Raw genomic sequence first — 26,036 nt, forward strand, 5'->3', positions numbered from 1 at the left:
CGTGCTCATTCATTTAAGTGTTGTCTATGGATACTTTTACACTATGACAGTAGAGTCAAGGAGTTGTAGCCAAGACTGTATGGTCCATAAAACCTAAAATATTGACTATCTGGGCCACTACAGAATGTTTCCTGACTCCTGGTTAAGACCTGTGAGGCAGACAGCCTTGTTAAGTCTTAACAAATTCCTTGCCCTTTTTGTGCCTCCATGTCCTGCTCTGTAAAACAGAGGGAACAGGAGTACCCACCTCATAGGGATGTTATGAAGATTCCCTGAGCTAACATACACAAAACATTTAAAACAGTGCCTGGAGCATAGCAAGTCCTCCATCAATTTTAGCTGTTACTTTACTAGATTTGAGGCCACAAGCAGCCAGTGTTGTAAGAGCCACTGGCGTTCAGGAGAGAGAAGACCCACAGACAGGTCACTTCATGCTTTAAACCTTGCCAAGCCAAATGCAAGATGGGAGTCCAAGCCTCTATAAAGCGAAAGCTTTAGTGGTGTAACTTCTTCCACAGCCTTCTTCCTTAGAACAACAGCACAGGTGAGCCCTTCTGGTGTCACGTACCTGCCGTGGTGTGGGAACAGGAAGCTATGCAAGAAGGCAGAAGGCAGCTTGGTGTCCGGAGAAGTCTCTTCTGCTCCACACAGAGCTTCCCGAAAACAGGCATGCCCAGGCCAAGGTGCAGAATGGACAGTGGGCTTTTTCCAGGTCTTTCCTCCCCTCCCCCAATTCCCTAGTAATTCTGAGCGGGGTAAGATTCACCTCAGACAGCCCCACTCCAGCTTGCTCCACTGCCTTCTCTTCTCTCCCTTCTGACCCAAGGCTCTAAACAATGCCCCCTTGTTTTCTTTGGTCATAGAAATGCCATAGAATGCATAACACGTATCTTCAGAAGCAATAAAAATGCTGGTTAAAACATTAAAATGCACCTGGGTGGCTCAGTAAGTTCAGTGTCTGACTCTTAATTTCAGCTCAGGTCATGATCTCACAGTTTGTGGGATGGAGCCCCAAGTTGGGCTCTACACTGTTAGCTCAGAGGCTGCTTGGAATTCTCCTTAAAAATGAATGAACTTAAAAAAAAAAACATTAAAATATGGACCTTTAACAATTTGGACTATAAAGATCTACTAGTGGACTTAAATTACTCAAACACAAAGCCCAGCAGTCAGGGTAGCAGAGAAAAGGGCAATGTAAACTTGTAGAGGAATGGAGATTTTCATTTTAAAGGTGAATGGCCCCTGCAGGCTGGTCAGTGTCATAAATCCCACAAATCAGGAGCGGAAGGTATGTGTATGAGTGTCTCAGATATTTGGAGGAAGAAATGATCTCCACTGTATTTCCTCCCCAGTCAGTTTAATGTATATTTTGATCTCTCTTCGAAGCTTCCTCTTTGACTTATGGATTATTTAGAAATATATTGCTTAGTTTCCATGTATTTATAGATTATCTTATTTCCTTTTGCTATTAATTTCTAGTTGAATTCCATTGTAGCTGGAGAACACTGTGTTTTCAATCATCTTAACATTGTTGAGGTTTGTTTTCGGGCTTACACTTGACATTCTTTTTTTTAAACATTTTTTTTTAACTTTATTCGTTTTGTGAGAGAGAGAACATGGGAGCAGGGGAGAAGCATAGAAAGAGAGGGAGAGAGAGAATCTCACGCTGCCCCTTTGCTTATCAGCTCATGGGCCCAACACAGGGCTTAAACTCAAGGACTGGAAGGTCATGACCTAAGCCAAACTCAAGAGTCAAAGGCTCCACCAACTAAGCCACCCCGAGGCCCCATCTTTTTTTCTTTTTTAAGTTTTGTTTTGTTTTAGCAATCTCTACACCCAATGTGGTGCTCAAACCCATGACCTGGAGGTCAAGAGGTCTCTTCTGACTGAGCCAGCCAGGTGTCCCTACGTTTGGCTGGCTTTTAAGCTTTTTTTTTCCCCCCTCTAGAGCCTCTCCACTGGCAGCCTACTTTTCTAGTTTCATCAGTAATGCAGTAATAATTCTGACAATGTATGGGCTTGAGAAAATTACTAGCAGTAAATGTGTTCATATCAAGCTATTCTCTATGCCCAGTCTTTTGACTTGGATGCTTAGTAGATATGGAAATTGAGACAAAACCCAGATTCCAATAATGCAAAGGAACCTAGGGGTCGAATGATAATGATCTCTGAAAGCCTTGTAAATTTAAGGCACCAGAGAGGTAAAATTTAAAAAGTAAGAATAATCATTTCTTAATCTTGTTTAGCAAATCTCCCTAACATATTTTCTTTTTTCAAGAGATCTGTTTATTTTAATTTCTAACTTTTCATGAGTAACTCTTTGTTTTTCCTCTTGGTTAAGAAGTTTATAATTTAAAGGGAATACTCTTAAGGTTTCCAACATGTAAATTTAAGTGACTTATCTTTTATAATCTCATGGGTAACATCACTGGGGATTTAATTAACATTTCTACAATTTCTCTAATTTTTTTTTACTAAGAGATCTAATCCTTTCACTAAAAATCTTTGCAACTCCATGGAATTCTAGAGCACCCACCCTTCCTCTTTCTGCTTGGCTTAACTACTTAAAGTTCTAATAGGGTCCCTTAAGAATTAAATATATACTATTATATAAAACTAATAAAATGAAAATCAAAATTCTGAAATAAGGTATCAAAACACCTACATTATTATGTTGTTACATTAAAATAGATTTCACTTGGAATATAATCCACTGTCACATAAAGCAATTATCTGCAGATTTTCTTTCGTGCTAAGAATAGCTTAATTCTTTTTTAAAAAGTTTATTTTGAGAGAGAGCACACACAAGCTTGCACATGCAAGTGGGGGAAGGACAGAGAGAGAAGGAGAGAGAATTTTAAGCAGGCTCCACACACAGCAGGGAGCCTGACCTGGGGTTCCATCTCATTACCATAAGATCATGATCTGAGCTGAAATCAAGAGCCGGAGGCTCAAATGACTGAGCCACTCAGGCTCCTCATAGCTTAATTCTTTATAATTAATGTCTCCAAATAAAACAAGGATAGCAAACAGATATACCTTTAAGCATATCAGATAGAGTGAAAAAATGAGATGTTACTTATGGAACACAGGGAAAAAATTCAACCAGCCTTTTGATTTCCATACAACTTTTCAGGAACTCAGCTCTTCTAGGCTAACTGGAAACCAAACTCTAAGTGTTATGAAAGGAAGAAATTCAACTCAACAAAATACTTTTGAGTTAATTAAAAAATAACAACTTAGGGGTGCCTGGGTGGCTCAGTCAGTTAAGCGTCCAACTTCGGCTCAGGCCATGATCTCATGGTTCATGGGTTCGAGCCCCGTGTTGGGCTCTATGCTGACACTTCAGAGCCTGGAGCCTGCTTCAGATTCTGTGTCTCCCTCTCTCTCTGCAACTCCCCTACTCACGCTCTGTCTCCATCTCTCAAAAAAAATAAAATAAAAAACATTTAAAAATTAAAAAAAAAAATAACAACTTAGGCTGGCACTGCAATTTCCTACCCGTGTTAAAGGGACAAACTCAAAACAAAAATTTCCTTATTTGCTTGGACAATACCAAGGTGGGCCAGAGTACCCCACCTTCCATATTCTTCATCACCTACCTCTCCTTTTTCTTCTTCCTTCCCTTTTCCACTCTACCTGGCTAAGCAAGGGACCTTCCAGCGGGCACCTAGAGGAGAGTTTCTCCTACCACAGATGCAGTAATGTTTCCATCCCTCTCACACCAGAAGCATGAGGTGGAAGAAATGGCTACAGCAGTGGGGATTCAAGGACCGAGGGGGCCCAGCTTAGATCAGGGAGAACACCAGCAAGGAGGACAAAGTCATGGGTGTCCCCATCAGACCAACAACGTGACCTGATCATGCAGGCAGATAATAATTGACAAGAGACCCAGAACCTGGTTTACCTGTTAGCTCTTTAGCACCAAGACACATCTGATTACTATTACTGGCTCATTGTGATGAGATTAAGCCACATGAATTCACTGAAAGAGCCCAAAGTTTCACCTTCTCTTATAAGTTTAAGGCAAAGACAACCTTGATGGCTAAAATCATGGTCCAGGAATTAATTGGAGACTTGGCTTTTTTTGTGGTTGACTCACCACTAGGTTTTAGGTTGGTTGGTGTTTATGTTTAGCCTATGTATATTTTTTAAAATCTTTTCTCTATAAAATCTACTTAAACATTGGGATTTTGTGAGTTAATGACTTTGTGTGGCTTTGGCCATGGATTTTTTTTAAAGTAAGCTCTAACATGTACCCCAATGTTTATAGCAGCACTATCAACAATAGCCAAATTATAGAAAGAGCCCAAATGTCCATTAACTGATGAATGGGTAAAGAAGATGTGGTGTGTGTATGTGTGTGTGTGTGTGTGTGTGTGTGTGTGTACACACAATGGTATATATCTACTTGGCAATGAGAAAGAATGAAATCTTGCCATTTGTAACAACATGGATGGAACTGGAGGGTATTAAGCTAAGTGAAATGTCAGTCAGAGAAAGACAAATATATGATTTCACTCATAAGTGGAATTTAAGAAACACAACAGATGAACATAGGGGAAGGGAAGGAAAAATAACATAAAAACAGAGAGAGAAGCAAACCATAAAAGACTCTTAAATGCAGAGAACAAACTGAAGGTTGATGGGGGGGATGGGGGATGGGCATTGGGGAGGGCACTTGTTAGGATGAGTCCTGTGTATTGTATGTAATTCATGAATCACAGGCATCTACCCCCAAAACCAAGAGCACACTGTATACACTATATGTTAGCTAACTTGACAGTAAATTATATTAAAAAGAAAAAAGACCCAAGTGAAAATTGTGCATGAAAACAGAAAAAAATAAAGTAAGCTCTATACCTAATATGGGGATTGAACTCACACCCTGAGATCAATATCTGCATGCTCTACCAATTGAGCCAGCCAGGCACCCCTGGCCACAGGTTTAATCTGAACACCACTCCTGCTTGGGAATAAAATGATTCAGGGTTTGTCTGCTGTGGTGCTATTGGAAAACTCTGTACTTGTGCTCACAGGGACCGGCTGGTTTAGGAACAGGGCGGGTGTTCTCATCACCCTGCTGAAGTGGGTACTACTTAGGAGGCAAAATAAGTGATTCCTTTCCCAATTTTCAACCAACAAAAAGAAAAAAGGAACTTTCTTAGGTATTCAAGTGTTAGAGTCAGTATTAATGAGATTGTGCCACTTTCCAAGAATTTGTAATTAACATTTTTAATGATAAGACTAAACCAACACCAGACATTTGCTTCTTGGGCCAAGCAAACCCTAAAGCAATTATATTTGAACTTTTAAAATGAAAATGGAATTTAAGGGGGAAGTATAAAGGGAAAGCAAAATTGGTGTATCACATTAGTCTGGAATAGAGACATTTTAAAAATGATGCTTTTGAGCATATTGAGTGCCTGCAGTTCTGGGCTGGGTCCCTGGGGGCCAGAGTAAGGAGAAATGGTATTAAAATAACCGCAAGTTAGAAGAGTGACCAGACACAAGTGAAATGAAGACTTATAAAGACATACATGCAGCTGAAAGAAGGAACCACATGAAACAAATAGACAGGAGAGATGACTTAGCAAGGGCAAATGGACTCTGAGCCCTAGATCTGATCATGATCCTGCGCAACCCCAAAAGCCCAGGAAACAATGGAATCCTCTTAGGATAGCCTGCTTCTGAACCACCTTTCCTGCCAGTAGCCTCCCAAATATCTGGCCAAATGCCTATGCACAAGCTCCCTCAAATGCACAGGCTGAATAGCCTTGGGACTTTGGTGACCTGCTCTACCTTGACTGTCCTGTTTGCTTCCTTCCCCTGCCCTGATCCTTCCTTTTACATTTTACAGCTTCTCCAGAGAAAGCCCTTTACCAGAAGCTCTGCCTTGCTTCCCATGCCTAAGGCACCCTGAATTACAGACATCCTCTTTCAAGTACCTCCAGCATTTTTCTGCATGACGTAGGTTCTCCGTTCAGGCACGGACCCTGTTCCATTTGCCAGACGATCACGAGCCCTCCCATGAAAGTTAACATAGCTTAATAGCCTCTGTATCCCTGGAGCCTGCTGTAGGCTCTGACGTATTCCAGTCACTCAGAAATGTTAGATGTGCTAATGAGGACGTCACCATTCACTGCCAGATATATTAATCCATACATCTTCATATATCTAAGATATACAAGGGGGTATGGAATTTAGAGGAATGGAAGATGCAATTAACATTCAGGTGACCATCTTAAAACCTGAAGTGTGTGAGTGGATTGGCAGGAAAGAAATTGGTCTATAAGTCATAGGAATTTGCCCGATTATTGCAGAAGTAATCATTCTGGCAAGAACACAAAATTATGAAAAATAAACTCTAAATTTCTTGTATGAAAGTGACAAAGAATGACATTGGGGAAATTTATAATAATGATAAGCAATTGCATTTGATCCTTTAAACCACATTTTTTGTGCCCAAACAGGTGACATGAAGAACATTAATCGCCTGAGGGGCTCCATGAAGAGGGCTCCAGGATCAAAAACAAATCAGGGCCATAGTGCCTAACACAGCCTCCCCTTGGGAGCACCACCAATGCATGGATGGAAGTCTGCAGCAAAAAAAATATGTTTAACTGTTGAACTTAGTGTTTCTGTTTTCTTTCTTTACAATAACCACCAAAATACATCATCCCTTATACTCTATAGAACATTCTTTAGGAAATGCTGCTCTAAAGAGCTTAGGGACTGAGGCAAGGTATGTAAGGAATTACTATTTTCCTTATACTGAGCTGGTGACTGAGACTTGAGAAAATTGATTTGTTTAGGGTCCCACAGATTCTAGCAGAGGAGCCATTCACTAACAAATTCCACATTTGTTATTTGCTGTCAATACATGTCGGGCATTGTGTGCACACTGGGCCCCCAGTTCTAGAAGCAGGCTGCCTTCCTAACTTCAGGTCACAGAATCCTAGATCACTAGAACTGAAAACTTCTACAAGAGACGGTGAGTGCAACTGCTTCACTTTTGGAAGAGGAAAGGGAGTCTCCTTAAAGGTAAACAACTCCCTGAGGCTTTAAAGATTAAAAAAGAGGCAGAACTGGAATCCCAAGGCCGAGCTTTGTCTCCGTATCCCGGTTTACACAGTGCAACCACTCAGCCTCCAGATAGGCTCACAAAATATACAACTTAATGTGCTTGGAAATCTTATTTTTCATTTCAGCTAGTTTTTGATAGGATTCCAGAGGCAGCACACACCCAGATCAGGATGGTGTTGTCTCTGCATGGAAAATATTAAGAGACATTGCACTTTTCATCATTTCCCTGGCATATTTTTCACAAGGGCACTTGAAGCTCACAAAGCTATTTCCATGAGCAATCCAACTTTTTGATTAACTATAAATGATACATTTTCAAAAGTGAAGGGGTATTTTTGCTGTGAATTTCTGAATTTCATGTCCTGAGTAGCTGAGACTGTTTTTGTTTTGGGAAATTCATGTGGGAAAATTAACTTTTATGAGCCCTGAATTTCCCTCCAGAGAAGTGGTTCTTCCTTTTGTCTACAGATCTGATGAAACATATGAGTCCTCTGTCCCGGAACAAAAAATTGCATGGTAGTACACAGTGTTACCCACCATTTCAGAGGGTTCTCAAGCCCCATTAAAACCCCTGCTCTAGGATGTGACTCTGCAAATCTTCTATGTACCTGCTTAACTTCCACTCTTGATATTTAGGACACCCACATTCTACTTGTGAGCTACAATCAAGAAATCGAGAAAAGGACTAAATATATAGGTCTCTGAGCCAGGAATCACTAAAATGTACTTTCAAGTTTCCCCTAAAACAGCTACAACAATCATAAACCATTAACAGCAACTATAAGGACAAATTTCTACAATAGGTATTTATTTATATGATTGGGCTGTGATTTATTTAACCATCCTTAGATGAGTGGAAAGCAGGGTATACTTTGTGTCTCCCAGCTCTTCTAAGACCCACCAAAAGGTAATGGAGAGGGGAATTTAAGGAGAAAACAGAGAGAAACAAAAGAAAATCTTCATTAGAGTGAAATTTGGAGTGATGCAGAAATCTTCATTAGAATGAAATCTGGAATGGTTATAAATCAAGACTGTGGGACCTCATTTTTTCTGCCCTACTTGGGATAATCCAAATTTCTTGTTTCCGAAATCAGGAAGACCAGCTTGACCTTTTCATCACATGGTACTGGTGGTCTCGTCAGCCTTCCCAACATCCTTTCCAACAACCTCCAGTGAAAACATCCTTCAAATGCCAGAAAGGGCATCCGCTTTAAACAATTAATGTTTTCCACCAAATTAAGAGTTAAAATTTAAAAAGTCAAATGCCAAAAATGAAGGCAAAGAAAATATGAAATGAAAGTCACTCTGTAGCTGGAAAACTCCCAGCATGTATGTACCATGTATTACTTAACAAAAGTTCTAGAAGAGCTCTGTATCCCATAAAAGCACCATCATTTGGACATTCCAGTTACAGATTTAATTTAAAACCATTATTATAGCAAATAAGGTTGTGTGGGAACTTGTGTATTCTGCAGAGTCAATCTATGGACAAATACTTTATCATGGACTTTATTCTACTAGCTAGCTAAGGTGGGGGCAACATGAGCCAAATCAATGTTGAAAGAGAAGGGAAGTAGCATTTTCTTTGTTTCAGTCTATAACTATTCTGTGGGTGGTGGGGAGGGGGGGTCTGATAGGTAAAGACCCGCTCAAATTATAGGTTATGGCTTCCCCTCTTAAAATTCCTCAATTGAATACCCAGCTGAAGCTCTGTAGGAGAGGAATTTACCCAGCTTGGACCCTCACCAATTTCCTTCTAGGTCTTAGCAAGTTAAGTGTCAAGCTTTACGGCCAAATGCTGAAGGCAGATTCTTATAACAAGTACATACCTGTGGAAGTTTCATATCATTAATATCCCAGCTTAACATCTCTTTGTCCTCGGAATCAAAGTCCTCAGGCTCCATGATAGTCAGGTCACCCACAGGTTTTTGCCTATCCAACTTCCCGCAGAAGTGGTTGAGAATTTTGTTTTCAAAGGTGCTTTGTAGACTTGATCAGCCCACTCAAGCAGCTTAGACTTGGAGACTATTTTCTGACACTAAAAAATAAATGATAGTAATACTGACCGTTAAAGAGATACAAATCAGTGCTTGCCTGCCAGAAAAACCTGTTTCATTGACATTTTTTTTAAGCACCAGCGTACAAATAAAAACAATGTAGAAGCCATTAGTGATCTTGTTGAAATAAAGCTTGACCATGGGGAATCAGAGGCACCATGATCATCATTTTCACCTCAGGCATGGGCTTCCTTTCTCACTGTTAGACCCAAGTTGGGAAAGCCTGACTAGCGACCACTGTCATCTGCAGCCAGTGATTAGAAACTTTCCTCCATACTCCCTGGGGCAAGAGGAAGAACTGCTTGGAGTTGTTTTCATGGATATACTTTTGTACATTGGCTAACATGTGGTTCAAGTTACAAGTGGGAAACATCACAACAAAAGTTATCTAGAAGTATTTTTTAAATCTAAATTGCCACAGAGATTAATTTTCATGTCCTCAGTAAATCCAGTGTGCACTTTATATCTTCAAATATTATCAACGGACATCCTCATCAGATTTGTCTAAAGTCTTGGCATTAAAGACATTTTGGACCTGATAATCCTTTGCTGTGGGGGGTTATCTTGTGCATTTAGAATGTTTAACAGCAGGGGCACCTGGGTGACTCAGTGGGTTAAGCATTTGACTCTTGATTTCAGCTCAGGTCATCATGATGTCATGGTTTGTGAGATCAAGCCCTGAGTTGGCTCTGCACTGACAGTATAGAGTCTGCTTGGGATTCTCTCTGTCCGTCTTTCTTTGCCCCTCCCCCCGCTCATGCTCACTCGCTCGCGCACGCTCTCTCTCTCAAAAATAGATAAACATTTAAAAAAAAGAATGTTTAGCAGCATCTTTGGCCTATGACCATTAAGTAGCAATCCATTCTTTTGTTGTGACAACCAAAAATATCTCCAGACATTGCCAAATGTCCCCTGGGGGGCAAAACTGTTTGAGAACTACTGCTTTATTTTATTTTTTATAGTTTTTATTTATTTTTGAGACAGAGAAAGACAGAGCTTGAGTGGGGGAAGGGCAGAGAGAGAGGGAGACACAGAATCTGAAACAGGCTCCAGGCTCTGAGCTGCCAGCACAGAACCTGATGCGGGGCTTGAACCCACGAACAGTGAGATCATGACCTGAGCCAAAGTCAGATACTTGACTGACTGAACCACCCAGGTGCCCTGAGAACTACTGCTTTAAAATAGTGTTTCTCTACTATAACTCAAAGCACCCTTCAAGACTTTCCAATAGCAATCTCTCGTTTCCTTGCCCCCCTCAAGAAAATTCTATCTCACTTTACTTTGATTAAATTGTTTACGTAAATGTGGGGTGCCAGGGTGGCTCAGTTGGTTAAGCATCTGACTTCGGCTCAGGTAATGGTCTCACAGTTTGTGAGTTCGAGCCCCACATCAGGCTCTGTGCTGACAGCTCAGAGCCTGGGGCCTGTTTCGGATTGTTTCTCCCTCTCTCTCTGACCCCTCCACCGCTCATGCTCTGTCTGTCTCTCTCTCTCTCAAAAATAAACATTAAAAAATTTTTTAGTTGTTTATATAAATGATAGATATTCAAAAATGTTTGTGTAAACTGTATTTCCTCCCCCCCCCCATGAGAAATACCGCTCTAGTTTCTAATTGGTTAAAGGGGACTTACAAAAAAAAAAAAGAAAAAAAGGAAGGAAGAAAGGGAAAAAAGAAAGAGGAAGGAAGGAAGGAAAGAAGGAAGAGAGGAGTTCTACTCCAAGGGAAAAAAACTAATCATTTTGCAGATGAAATATGCTTATTAAAACACAAAATGAAACATGTTTCTATGTGTGACATTTTTGTTTGCTGGTGCTCTTGTAAAAACAAGGGACATAATGATGTTGCATAAAACAATAATAAACTTGAACTTAGAGTTAGTTTAATGGTCTCCACTTTAGGATATTCCATGTGCTCTGTTCCTTAGTTATGTAACTTAACTATATAACCCTAATACTTGTCAATCACTGAGATACACTGAAGGAAAGTATATGGATATAGAAGAGTGTTGACCTGAACGTATACCCATTACATAACAAGCTAATAGGGGTCTCTTCACTCCCTATCCCCCTACCACACTCACCTATAACCTAGTGGTCAAAGACTCAAAGAGCATGAAGTCCATCACCTTCATTTTAAACACTGCCTTGCAAGGTTAAATCCCCAGGAGTTTTAAATCAAATTCTATGTTTGGGTAATAAACATTGAGTTACCGAAGAAATGCTGCCACAGACGGACTTGAATTCAGAATATTTAAATAACAAGTCTGTGAGACACAAAGATCAAGTATAAATGTGATGGCAACAGTTTTATGTACTTACCTCTTTGAACATTAACAACAGTAAGTCAGATGGTCTAAAATGTGTTATAGCTAGTTGGGACAGATTGGTCTTTAAAAAAAATAATACCTTGAATAACAAGATTTGTATCTCAAAAATTCAAAAGCATTGTTTTCAGCCTATGTGACATAGACATAATTCTTTTCCTTTTAAATCAAGGGGAGGGGAGGCACACCTGGGTGGCTCTGTCACTTAAGCACCCAACTCTTGGTTTAGGCTCAGGTCATGATTTTATAGTTGATGAGTTTGAGCCCCAAGTCAGGCTCTGTACTGACAGCCTGCTTAGGATTCTCTCTCTCTCTCTCTCTCTCTCTCTCGGCCCTGTCTCTTCTCTCTCTGTCCCTCTCTCTTTGCCCCTTCCCTTCTCTCTCTCACTTTCTCTCAAAATAAATAAGTTAACATACACACAAAATAAATCAAGGTGGGGGGAATAACAAATCTTGCTGCATGAAAGCTGCATGAAAGCTACATTACTCTTTTGATTTTCTCCGATATAAATTTTTTGCCAAATGATCAAACATTTACTATTTCCCCAAAAGTTGAGAACAAAACATAGTAATGACTGTTTGCAGCCCTTCAAAAATAAACTCAACTCAGTTTTCCTCCAGAATTAAAAACAATAAATCATAAAGACTTCCTTTTTCTTTTAAAGCAACTTGGGCCGAAGTATATTCAGATTTCATCATTTCTACAGAGAACCAAAGCAAGTAGAACAACTGAAATTCTGTATGACTGGGGTGACTATGGTACCATTCCTTACATTCGCCTCTCTTCAGGATTTATGGCTTCCTTACCTTCTGACTTCTTATGGAGATGCAGTCAATACTGTGTCATAAAAATCTCATCTCTGGTTCAGGTCCCAGCAGGTTCTGGTCATTTTCTACGCAGGAGCTGCTGTTCCCTAATCCAGGTCAAGGTACGCTATGCTAATGAGCTCTGGCAGTAGTCCAATCAAAATCCAGATGCTCTCCATGACGGGTAGGGAAGAGCGATCCAGGGAGTCACTTAACCAGTCCACTTGTCCCCAGCAATGTGATGGATATTCTATAATTCACCTCTGAGTTCTTCCCTCCTTTATGTTAAGAGGGAATCTTAACTGAAATAAGCATTGAAAAGAGCCTCATGAGGAAGTATAGGTGTTTTGCTGCTCAAATCTACCCAAAGCAGATTTTAATTCTCCTGCCACTTATCCCTGTCTGTGTATGAGAACAGACAGAGAGAGGTAGGGAAATATGCTGATGGATCTTACCGGAATAGATATTGGATTGTCAACATTCCTAAACCAGAAATGCTAAAATGCTATTTTATACCTACCAGTGATGCCCCCACTAATTCTGAGCGTTCCAATCCTCTCAAATAATACCATTCTTGAGGCAACTCGGTGGCTTAGTCGGTTGAGCATCCGATTCTTGACTCGGCTCAGGTCATGATCTCACAGTTCCTGAGATCAAGCCCCACATTGGGTTCCATGTTGTCAGCACGGAGCCTGCTTAGGATTCTCTCTCTCTCGCTCTCACTCTTTGCCCCTCTCCCACTAATGCTCTCTCTTAAAATAAATAAATAAAAACTTAAAAAAATAATACCATTCTCCCTTCTAGAGATGTCCTCAGGTGTCTGGGCACAGCCCAAGTCAGTTCAGCCCACCTGCTATGTCCCAGGCTGTCTGCTAGGCTCTGGAGATACAAGGGAAAATTAAAGCCATTAGGAGGTTTAGTAGTGGAGGGGCACCTGGCTGGCTCAGCAGGTTGAATATGAGACTTCAGCTCAGGTCATGAACTCATGGTTCCATTAGCTCAAGCCCCACACTGGCCTTGGTGCTGTCAGCTCAGAGCCTGCTTTGGATCCTCTGTCCCTCTCTCTCCATGCCCTCTCCCTGCTCATGCTCTCTCTCTCTCAAAAAAGAATAAACATTAAAAAAATTTAATAGAGGAAAAGATGAACAAAAACACTAAATAAGCTGAAGATAATGCATGGAATAGAGGCAGTCTAGAAAGAAGGTTGAAGGGGAAGGTATGAAGCTGGAGGGAAAATAATCTGGGGAAACTTCTTCCACCATTGTGATGCCTGATCAGCCTTTCGAGGGACAAATGGATATTTGTCAAGGCATCAAAGAATGGAAGAGGATGTTCCAGGTTAGTGGCAATACTGTGGGCAAGGTAAAGTGGTCTGGAAAATGCGGTGTGCTCAGCATTAAGAGAAGTAGGTGCCTGTCAGGAAGGTCCTGGCCATGTAAGACAGGCTGAGGAGGAAGGGATGAGCAGGCCAGAGGGCAAAATCCTCAGGAAGACGCTCGGCAGTCTTTGGCAATGTTACGAAGTCTTTTAGGTCATGAATGAATTTCTCTTCCTTCTGGAGGTTGGGACCCTGAAACATTTTCTGGTGCTTTATCTTACTAATCTTGATCTACTTTTTGTAGTCCCTCCTTGGTCAAGGCGTTCTTTCAACATCTCCAAATACTCTGTAGCAGGGCAAAGCCTAGTGCTGTGCCAGCTGGCAAGAGAGAAAGTTCTACATGGTCCATTTCCAGAATCACAAAGCAGGGCCAAAAATGGATTTTAGACCTGAGAGATAATAAATTGGTTAACTGGCACACCCATCGTGATATCCACTCCCTTAGGTCTTCTGCCATCCATGTCTGAATCCTATCCATCCCTCAGGAACCTCCCTGATCCTTATGGATCCTCCCATAGTATTTTAGAACACACGGCTTCTCATTTCTGTGGTGTTCCAGAACTCTTAACCGAATGACATGCTGTCTTAGATCACTTAGAACTAACATCTTCTTCTAATTATAAAATAAAATCATAATATTAAAAAAAATCATGTTCTCATCTCCTAGATATCCCCATTGTTAACATTTTGGTCATGTCCTTTCAGACTGGTTTTCCGCCACATACATCACTAAACACAGATATTACTTTGCAGAATTATAAGAGTATATGTACATACTATTATGTTTACTCTTTATGAGTTTTAGTCCTGGCCCCCCCCTCCCCCAGCTAAGCTGCTAGTTCCTTTATGGAGAAATTGGTATTTCCACTTCCTGTCTCCTCACACAGTGACCTGCTGACACCCTGTGCAGCATCACATCCATCCTCGTCCCAATAACCAACCCCCCTCCGACACAGGAAGAAACTGAGGAGCTGTCTCCACACTCTGATTGGGCTGTGACTGAATGTCAGACTGGTAACAGCACTTCTACCTTCTTAAGGCCAACATCCTACCTTTTATCCAGATTCTCCTACTTGGATCTCCATCATTGTTATTAATGACAACAATAATCATGGCCACTTCCCTTGATGGCACACTTACAACGTTGTCAGGTGCCATGCTAACACCTGATCCTTACAGGTCCCCTATGTGGCAGATGCCGTGCTTATCATACCCCCTTGACAGAGGAGTCAATCAGGGCTTACGGAAATGGTATCTCACAAGCATGTAGGCAGCAGAGCTGGGGCAGAACTCAGATGAGCCGGCTGGCCATGGTCCTACGTGAACCACCCAGTGCTGTTCAGAGTCTGGAGTCTTGTCTCTGCTCCTGTTTACTCAGAGCTCCACCTCGCTCTTTTCAATCTCTGCCTCCTCCCTGAAGACAAGAATCTTGCCCTAAAAGCCAGGTGCCCAGAAGCCCTATTGCTTGGTGACTGATCACAACCACAGAAGCTTAGATTTCTCAGTTCCTCTGTCTTGCATTCCCTGACACTATGGGGGATGCCTCCTGAGGTCATTCTGGTTTCTTTCATTGGAGGTGGTGCTTTAGGCATTTTTTAAGGAAAGTTCATCTCTGTATAGGACTGTCCCATGAAAATACTGTTTCCCCAGACACTAAAGGCCAGCAACATATCCAAGTCATAATGTCAACCACAACCTCCTACCCCTATATTTCCAAATGTTTAGAGAGGGCCAAGGAGAGAGCAGCATTGTACTTCTTCTGCTTTAGGACAAGTATGACAGACCCTTAACGCAGACCCTCAAGGTCTAGTTGCTTGCCTAGACTACCACCTGTGGTTTCTAATCCATAGCCTTTAGACACCTTGCTGTACTAGATGAATAAGTTTTTCCAGCTTCTGCGACTGTGTCTGTCTACCCAGTGCCTACCTTATCTCAGTAGACGTTCCAGGCCCTACCTCCACCCATTTTCTGGTCCCTCTACCATGAACTAAGCCATTTATTTAACCCTTATTGTATGTCAGGCATTGCTCTAAACATCGGATCCTCACAACAACCTCATGAAGTACAGTATTATTAAGCTATATTAGTCTGAGAAACTGAGGCACAGAGGGGTTAAGTAACTCAATCTCTACAAGATCACAAAGTAGACAATCTCTTGTCATCAGTAATCTGATCTTGGTCAAAGGAGAAATATCAACTGAAAACAAGGATGTTAAAAGGCATTCCCTTCATGATAGAGTAAATCTCTCTGACACAGCAGCCCTTTATGGTATCAACTATCCCTTGCCTCCTTACTTCACCATTGTTTTAGGAAACTGCTCTTCCCCCAAAGGCTGTCCATCAGAGTTTTCTGTCCCTTCCGGCATGGCACCCAGTCTGACCTACACAATCCTTCCCTAGAATTTCCCAAGTCAGAGGTGGAGAGATTGTTCTTTCATTTTGGATGCCAAATTATAAGCCTTCCCTGAAAGGTGTGTGGCTATATCTCTGCTGTCACATGGCAGAATCTGAGCAATGGGGGCACCTTGGCAGCTAAGTTGGTTAAGCATGCATGTGCATGTGGGAGAATCTTGGTTTCCACTCAGGTCATGATCTCATGGTTCATGGGATCAAGCCCCACATCAGGCTCTGTGTTGACAAAGCAGAAGCAGCTTGGGATTCTCTTCTCTCTCTCTCTCTGCAGAAAAAGATAGACAAAGGGAGAGGCAGGAATGTGACCTGCATTCAGGCAAGCCTGTGGCCAATGCCAGTTCTCTTGTTTGGAATTATGGGATCTACAAAATACCACTTACACTTTCACTCCTTTCAATGGAGTCTTTCAGGTCGCACCTGTTAAAGGTCACCTCACACATCTTCCATCTAGGTAAGCTTAAGTTTAGCCCAGATTTCAAAATAAACCATTCTCCTTTTATCTATCCTTTGAAAGGTGGGCGCCCAAAGGGACTTGTCTGATACCCACTTAAAGTCAGAAAAATGCTTCTTAATATCTCACCTTAGTCAAATGTGGATAACTAAAGCAGTTATCCAAAGGACTTCTTGGAGCTCTATTTTCTGTGCTTTGCAAAACTGAACTTTGGATTTTTCCTTTAGGGTTTCTTTAAAAAAATTCTTTTAATGTTTATTTATTATTGAGAGACAGAGAGCATGAGCAGGGGAGGGGAAGAGAGAGGAGGAGACGCAGAATCAGAAGCAGGTTCCAGGCTCTGAGCTGTCAGCACAGAGGCCGACGCGGGGCTCAAACTGCGAGATCATGACCTCAGCTGAAGTCGGACACCCAACCAACTGAGCCACCCAGTCGCGCCTAGGGGTTCTCAAATCTTAAGTCATTTGTGGCTCTCATGTGGAGAATTCTCCAAGTTCTATATAATATTCTTCAGTTATAAACCACCCTGCATCATCTTGGATTCTGCGATGCGTCTGTTCTGAGCAATAAAAGGCTGACTTAGTGTTCTCTTTTTCAATCTCTGCGCAGACAAGACAGACATGGTTGACCATCCCTAATTGGTGGTTCAGGTGGGGAAGCCCCTGGATGTGATGGTGTTCTCTGGAAACTATTGTGAAATTTTAAAATACTGACTTTAGGGGCGCCTCGGTGGCTCAGTTGCTTAAGTGACCAACTGCGGCTCAGGCCATGTTTTCGTGGTTCAGGAGTCTGAGCTCTGCATGGGACTCTGTACTGACAGCACCTCAAGCCTGTTTCAGATTCTCTGTCTCCCTCTCTCTCTGCCCCTCCCCTGCTCTCACTCTGTCTCTCCCCCAAAATTAATAAGCGTTAAAAATTTTTGAAAAAATATTTACTTTAAGGGGTGGCTAGCTGGCTCAGTTGGTAGAGAATGTAACTTTTTATCTCAGGGTTGCGAGTTTGAGCCCCATATGGGAGCACAAAGCTTACTTAAAAAAGGAAAAGAAAACATACTTACTCTAAAACTTGAGAGCTGTTCTACTTATAGAAACATGAGTGATATATATGTAATATCAAAAATCACAACCGTGAACCCAAATGTCAATCCCTTAAAAAAAAAAACAAAAGCAAAAAACAAACAAACTCTCAGATTAATAATAATGAACTATTGGGACACCTGGGTGGCTCAGTCTTGGTTAAGCATTTGACTCTTGATTTTGGTTCAGGTCATGGTTTCATGGTTCATGAGATGGAGCCCCATGTCAGGCTCTGAGCTGATGGTGTGAAGCCTGCTTGGGATTCTCTCTCTCCTTCTCTCTCTGCTTCTCTTTCCTGTGAGCACACATGAGTGCACGCTCTCTCTCTCTCTCAAAATAAATAAACATTAAAAAAATAATAATGGGAGGGGCGCCTGGGTGGTCCAGTCAGTTAAGTGTCCTACTTTAGGTAAGGTCATGATCTCATGGCTTGTGAGTTCAAGGCCCACATCAGACCCTCTGCTGTCAGTGCAGAGCCCGCTTTGGATTCTGTTTCCCTCTATCTCTGCCCCTCCCCTTTCTCTCTCAAAAACAAATAAACATTTAAAAAATAATGGATTGTTTGCTGTTTCCTATAAATATTTTGCTGTCCTTTTGTACTGAAAGGCAAGAAATGGCATGTCCTACAGCTTGATAACACTGGGAGTAAAATCAGAATTGAGGAAACTATTGTTTCTTAAATAATTTTGCATTTTAGGAAATCAATACCAATGTTATAAAATTTAAGAGTCACAGAGCAAAAAAAAAAAAAAAAGAATCATAGAATAGTCAAAGCAGGATTAGAATCTTACCATCTCCAGGAAGGAGTGAGGTACCCAAATTGCATTTCATAAAAACTAAAATATTTATGGTCATTTTCATAGAAACATGGTTTTATGGTTATTTTTCATAAATGTTAACATAAAATGTTATCTGTTAAAATGTAACAAGTTGTTACTGTTATTTGAGATGAATTAATAAACATTCCAAACTGTTTTCAGTTCTGATGTCTAATATGATAAATGTGGGTAGAAAGAACCACATAATCAAAAGCTGTTGGAGGTTCTTATTAATTTTGAAGAGTGAAAACAGACCCAAAAGTTTGACGACTGCTGCTGTAAAGTACTACTTCCTAAAATACCGAACCTTGGTCATCTGGAGAGTGGTTCGGGTGATATTCAGCACTCAGAGTGTAAACTGCCACATCTTTAGCTGGAGGTGGGTTCCTATCTCAGGACTAGAAAGATGGCGGGAATGGAAGGGGTTGGGGAGAGGGTAAGTGAAAGGGATGCCTTCAGTACAACTGCCCACCACCAAAGCCCATAAGACAAAATAGGAGGGCGGAGATCCTGCCCACAGTGAGGCACCCAGGACTGGGTCCAGCACACCCAAGCCCCCACCGCTTCTGATGGTTCCTGCTCACCTGCAGTGGAGGGAACCAGCGTGCCCTTTCGGAGATGTAGGACCAGGCACTGGGGTGTCCCTCTGTGGCAGGCTGTGGAGGGAGGCTCTAGCAGCTACCGTCCCCAAACAGAGCAGAGCAGGAGAGGGAGAGTGGTGGGCGAATGTGGTAACTCAGCAGACTCAGTGATGAGCACACGCGAGACATTCCTTGAAGAAAACACCATCCCAGGGGCGCCTGGGTGGCTCAGTCGGTTAAGCGTCCGACTTCGACTCAGGTCATGATCTCATGGTTCGTGGGTTCGAGTCATGCATCAGGCTCTGTACTGGCAGCTAGCTCAGAGCCTGGAGCCTGCTTCAGATCCTGTGTCTCCCTCTCCCTCTGACCCTCCCCTGCTCACGCTGTCTCTCTCTCTCTCAGAAATAAATAAAACATTAAAATATATATATATAAAAGAAAACACAATCCCAGAGAGAGTTGAGCGGAGTTGCGATCCTGCAGGTGGGGCCAAAGGCCAGCACATAACAGCCTCAATTCGTGCCACCCAATGAAGCCTGGCAAAATCACAGCTTAGATATTTGAAATGAAAGAAGACCGATAGGACACCTGAAACTAATATAACATATGTGGTAATGATACCTCTGTTAAAAAAAAATAAAAAATAAAAGAATACTGAGAAAAATGCAACAAAAATGGTAACCACTCATGAGATTCTTGGTAGAGTTTATTTCCTTCTTTATATTTATCTGTAATTTTCTAAATTTTCCATAAAAGGGGCACCCAGCCGGCTCAGGCAAACGAGCATGTGGCTCTTGATCTCAGGGTTGTTATTTTGAGCCTCGGGTTGGGTGCAGAGATTACTAAAATAAATTTTTTAAAAAACATTTAATTTTTCTGCAAGAAATGTGCATCCTTTTCTATCATGATATTTCTCTCTTTTTTAAAGTCGGTGATACAAAGTAAAAATATCTACTATTTGTACACTTTATAGCAGCAGTGTTCAAACATTTTTACACTCTTAAGAAATACTGAGAGGAGCACCTAAGTGGCTCAGTTGGTTAAGTGTCCAACTTCGGCTCAGGTTATAATCTCACAATTTGTGCATTGAAGCCCTGCATCGGGCTCTGTGCTGACATCTCAGAGCCTGGAGCCTGTTTCGGATTCTGTGTGTCTCTCTCTCTGCCCCTCCTCTGCTCACACTGTCTCTCTAAAAAATAAATAAACATTAAAAAAAAAAAACTAAAACAAGGAAAGAATTAGAATCTCAAAAGGTTTGGCTTATGTGGTTACAATGTCAATATTTACCAGATTATAAATTAGAGCTGAAAAATTTTTGAAATATTTGTTAACTGATATAAAATAATAGTAATGCCCAGTATATTAAAAAAACTTTTTTTACATTAATTTTGAGAGACAGAGACAGAGCATGAGCAGAGGAAGGGCAGAGAGAGAAGGAGACACAGAGTCCGAAGCAGGCTCCAGGCTCTGAGCAAACGTTCGGCACAGAGCCTGATACGAGGTTCGAACCCACAAACCACGAGATCATGACCTGACCCGAAGCCAGATGCCAAACTGACTGAGCCACCCAGGCGTCCCTAACCCAGTATGTTTTAACACAAATAGCACTTAGGTAAAAAATAATTGGATCTTCAAAACAAAAATTCATAGAATGAGTCACTGTAATAATTTTTGTGAATCTCTAATATCTAATCTAATAGAAAGCGGCAGGACATCTCATACCTGCTTCTGCGTTCCATCTGTTACCGTCCATGTGAATGTCGTGTAGGCTCTGGGAAACTCACTGCATATGTGTAAGAGAATTACAGTGAAGAAAGGTAAATAACATGTTAGAATATTCATGAAAATAGTTTTAATTTTGTAAACCTCCTGAAAGGGTCTGGGGGACCCCCAAGACTCGGTGGCCACGCTTTAAAAACCACCATTTTCTTTATACTATACAAAATACCTTCACAAACAAATCTCATTTGACTCACAAGAACACTTGGAATTGGGCATGTTTTTAAACAGATGAGGAATCTGAGAATCAGAGAGGTCAACCAGTTCATCCACCATCACATGGATTCCTGTCTTCAGAGTCTGAGTCTTGGATTCAATTCCAGATATCCATCACATCAACTCTGAGAAGCTTTTTAACCACCGGTCTTTTCCCAGAGCAACAGCCTGGGGGCACACTCAAAGATTTCTTTTGTACACAATAATTAGGATGGCTAAATATATGAACTCTAGAATGTGGTAGAAAAACAGAGATCCTGAGACTTGGGGAAAACAGAACAAGACAAAGCGTAAACAAGCCCAGGTCCTGGCAGGCAGGAGCCCCAAGTTCTGGACGCCAACTCCTTCACTCATTGTGTGACTTGAGACAAAGTTCTTTACCTCTTTGAGCACCAGGATTGCCTCATCTGCAAAATAGGATGATGATATCTTACCTGCCTGAAGGCATGGTTTGGACCAGACGATTGCCCAAGGTCCCCTGTGGTGTCATTTACCAAAAATTCCAGTCATTTGGAAGGTAGCAATACAAACAACTAAGCTGAAATGGACTGTCCTTTTGAAACTATGGTTTCTGTAACACTTCCTTTTTCTCCAGAGTAATATTTGGAACTTGGTATTTATAAAAATGTATTTTAGTCACCTTTCTTGTAATTCCTTCTATCCTTACCCAAAAAACGTGGCCTTGAGAACAATTCTTGGAAATCACTTGAAAAGTTGCTATGTGGAGACCCAATGCAATTCAGCAGGCCCCACAAGTGTAATGAACGCCTACTGTTGTGCTGCATACATGTAAGATTCCAGCACGCACACCTGATTTTATTTCTGGGAATGCTACTTGATTTACACATCATGTACTTAAGCTGCTTATTTTTCCTATTTTTTTTTATTGTGGTAAAAAAAATACATAACATAAAATTTACTATTTTAACTATCTTTAAAGGTTTCTTTATTTTTGAGAGAGAGAGAGACAGAGCACAAGCAGGAGGGGGCAGAGAGAGAGAGAGGGACACAGAATTTGGAGCAGGCTCCAGGCTCTGAGCTGTCAGCACAGAGCCTAATGTGGGGCTCGAACCTACAAACCATGAGATTATGACCTGAGCCAAAGTTGGCCACTTAAACCGACTGACCCATTCAGGCCCCCCAGTTTTAACTATTTTTTAAAATTTATTTATTTTGAGAGAAAGAGATCACAAACGGGGAGTGAGGAAGAGAGAGAGAGAGAGAGAGACAGAGAGAGAGAGAGAGAGGGAGAATCCCAAGCAGGTTCCACACCTAGCACAAAGCCCAACTTGGGGCTTAATCCCACAAACCATGAGATCATGACCTGAGCAGAAATCTAGAGTTGGATGTTCAACTGACTGAGCCACTCAAGTGCCCCATTAACCATTTTTAAGTACAGTTCAGTGGCACTAAATATATTCACACTGTTGTCCAACCATCACCAACATCCATCTCTACAACTCTTTATACCTTTCCAATCTGAAAATATACCCATTAAATAAGAACTCTCCTTTCCTTTCCGCCCTGGCAACCACCATTCTATCTCTGTCTCTATGAATTTGATAACTCTAAGTACCTTATATCAGAGGAATCATATAGTATTTGTCTTTTTGTGACTGGCTTATTTCACTTCACATAATGTCCTTTGGGTTCATGTAGCAGGTGACAGAATTTCCTTCCTTTTTAAGACTGAATCCCATTCTATTGTATGCATACACCCCATTGTGTTTATATGTTTATCTAATGATGGACATTTGGGTTATTTCCACTACATTTAAGCTTTCCAAGCCTTTGATTAAACTCAGGGTGCCTAGGTGGGCCAGTCAGGTAAGCATCCGACTTCAGCTCAGGTCATATCTCCTGGTTTGTGAATTCGAGCCCCACATCTGGTTCTGAGCTGATCGTGTGGAGCCTGCTTGGGATTCTATCTCCCTCTCTCCCTCTGCCCTTCCCAAGCTGTTCTCTCTCTCAAAATAAATAAATAAACTTTAAAGAATAAATAAATAAAGATTGGAGAAACTCAACACAGATCAAAAAGAAAGGAACATAGAGCAGGAGACATGGCTCAGAAAAGTAAGCATGGCGTTCAGACTTGAGATGTAAATTCTAGTACTAAAACAAAAACCCAAAAACAGATTTTTGTCTGTTGTTTTTCCCTCTTTTCTAAAGAACTGTTACTAAATTGTGTCATAAGATCATGGAATGTACTGCATTTAGTTTCACATTCCACAGAAAATGTAGCAAAATTCCTGAAAAATTCCATTAACTTTATCTTTGAATATATCAATGTAGTGTACAATTAGGGAAACATTTTGATCTGAATGATCACACTTGATTTTACAACAATCTTACAAGATAGTCAGGGTGAGTTATTTGTGCAATTTCATAGATGAAGAAGCTGAGAATCTCAGCTGTCAGCTCGTCACCAGCAACATGGTGTGGGGGGTGGGGAACACCACTGAGGTCTCACAAGTACTCCAGCTGTGTCCCTCGCCCCTGGCAGTAGCTGTGAATTAGCATTTGAAGTCACATCCTAAGTATGATTTCACTTCACCCTGAAGCAAAGAAATCTAAGCTAGACAACATCTTAAGATCCTTCTAATCTTGGGGCGCGTGGGTGGCTCGGTTGAGCATCTGACGTTGGCTCAAGTTGTGATCTTGGGGTTCATGAGCTCGAGCCTTGCATCGGACTCCTTTGAGCCCACTTTGGATCTTCTGTCCTCCTTTTTCTCCGTCCCTTCCCTTCTGGGGCTCCCTCTCTCAAGAAAATAAACACCCACACACACAAAAGGATCCTTCTAATATGATGATTTAATTGGACAGTTTTCCATGACAGTGAGTTCTTATTTTAAAATCTGATGTGTCTGTGGGAAAGCATGCCTACTAATGTATGTATTTAGTTAATAATGAAATCATCTCAAGTTCTGTTAAAGACCCTGCAACAGTGAGAGGAAATCAGCAAAAAATGACAGGGGAGGGTAAAATTGTACAGGTTGTGTAAGAAAAAAATTACTCTTTGACCCACGTGCTTAGTTTAGAAAAAATAGATATAAAGTTGATTACGTGTATGCTGGTTGGATTAAGTTGATGGTTGGCCCAAGTTAGGAGTACCTAGAGCAAAACTATGACGTGGTCAGATTAATTGCCCTTTGAGTGCGCCAGACTCCTTGTAAAGCCTCGGATTGTATCGTTCTCAGCTCTACCCAGGGGCCCGGTGCCTTCAAGATGCCTGTCTACCCAGCCCTACCATGCACACTGAGTCCCTTTTCTGGATAATGCTCCTTCCTCTGCACTTTTACCTGTCTCTTCATCAAAACTTGCCTATTTGAAACTTCTAGCTAATAATGGCAGATTGTAGACATTTATTTCCCCTTCTTCCTCAAACCCATTGCTAGAGTAGCTGTAAAGGAATTTTAAATGCTATTAGGGCAAAAATTAACAACTACAAGAAAGAGGCAAGAAGGACATGGTAGAAGAGAGATTTCAGCGATTTCTTTGGAAAGACAAAGTAGACATCAAGGGAACCAACTTAGGAAGGGAAGAGTGTTCCAACTTAAGTGGAGGTGGATGTGGAAGAAAAAAGAAAGCCACTGGCTCACAGGCTGAGTGTCTGGAGACCCCAGGGACTGAAGAAGGACAGGTTTGAGTGAGGCAAAAGCACTGGTGGGAAGACTAGACAATTGGGTAGCTTTCCTTATTCCACTCATGAGATAATAATGCCCCCTCAGCCAACAGGAGAGGTGAGGTTTGTTCTTTTGGGAAACTGAACACTCAAGGGTTTAGATTTGGAGACACTGACCATTTGGGGACATAAAGAACAAGGGAAGGTGGAAATGAGCACCAGCCTGAAATTAGCTTAATTAAATGAATGTCTACAAATCAACTGTGGGGACCTCAGCCTTTGCCCCACCCTGCCCTCAGAAGATCAGCAATGAACCCTATGCCTGGACACCACTCAGGCTGTAGGAAATGGAGGGCCCTTCTTTTCTTCAGACATTGAACAGTTTTAGAAAAATGAAGTGCAAACAGTTTAGGGTTCCATAACAAAAAGGACAGCTCAATGACCAGTCCCCTAAAAGAGACTTCACCAGTCCACGAGTTTAACCTACACATGTAGAGCTACACATCAGCTTTTCAAAAAGTGATCTCACTCTTAAATATGAACAGTCAAGGATGACTACAGATTTGGAAAAAGCCTCTAACATGAAAGAGATTTAAAACCAACCAACTAACCAAGCTAACCAAGCCTTGGAGGAAGAAGAATACAGGAAGATGTTGCAACTATGCCATTAAAGTTCCTGAGGATGGGACAACCAAGATGTTACAGGAAAGTACTTTTTAGATGAGATTAATGTTTATATCAATAGACTTGAGTCAAGCAGATTACCCTGCATACAGTATAGGAGGTTCTCATCCAATCCATTGTAGGCCTTAAGAGAAAAAAGAATGATGTCCTCTGAGCAAGAGGGGATTCTGTATCTAGACGGCTTTAAGACTGAAGCTGTAATATCAACTCTTCTCTGAGTTTGGCCTGCCAGCCTACCCTACACTATAGATTTGGATTTTTCAGTCTCTACAATCATGTGAGTCAATTCTTAAAAATGAAATATATATATATATTCTCCTTCTCAGGAACATGCTAACTAATACAGAGGTCTACAGGAAAAAATGAGAAGCAGTGCCTTTGCAAGGATGGAAAATATTACCAATTAGTGTGTGGCAAAGATTCAATAAGGTAAATTAATTAGGGGTACATGGAAAACCATGCAAATAAAAAAATAAGGCAATTATTAATTCCAGGAAAAACAAAAGATTGTACCTCAGCAATGAACAATATTGGTTTGTCAAGGAAATGTAAATGCCTATGATTGACTAGCCAAAAATGTTTGTATAATTATCTGAGGAGAAGGAAATGAATCAGTAAAATCTAAAACTGATAAGTTGAGAAACATGATATAAACATATTGTTCAGAAACATGGAGATGAATGCTAAGAAAAATTGCCCAAAAAAGGATATGGGTAATTTTCTATGTGTACAAGGGTAGGAGGTTA

The 26,036-nt window shown here is 41.2% G+C and overlaps 1 protein-coding gene across 2 annotated transcripts in view; it reads right to left on the bottom strand.

Annotated features, from left to right (window-relative positions):
• GCM1 (glial cells missing transcription factor 1) overlaps nt 1-20,945 on the bottom strand; it is a 29,977-nt gene extending 9,032 nt beyond the window's left edge. Inside the window, exons 1-2 of one of the 2 annotated variants that reach the window (XM_077752846.1) lie at nt 20,712-20,945; nt 8,916-9,124 (exon numbers count right to left, since the gene is read on the bottom strand). In XM_077752846.1, the coding sequence (XP_077608972.1) occupies nt 8,916-8,990 (75 nt within the window). In that variant the 5' untranslated portion in view covers nt 8,991-9,124; nt 20,712-20,945. Of the gene's footprint in view, nt 1-8,915; nt 9,125-12,273; nt 12,535-20,711 lie in introns of those variants that run through there. The other variant, XM_077752845.1, reaches the window with a different exon arrangement.
• Nucleotides 20,946-26,036: the final 5,091 nt, after the last annotated feature.

Source organism: Crocuta crocuta, unplaced genomic scaffold (genome assembly GCF_008692635.1).
Source record: "Crocuta crocuta isolate KB4526 unplaced genomic scaffold, BGI_CrCroc_1.0 scaffold291, whole genome shotgun sequence".
Lineage (NCBI taxonomy): Eukaryota > Metazoa > Chordata > Mammalia > Carnivora > Hyaenidae > Crocuta > Crocuta crocuta.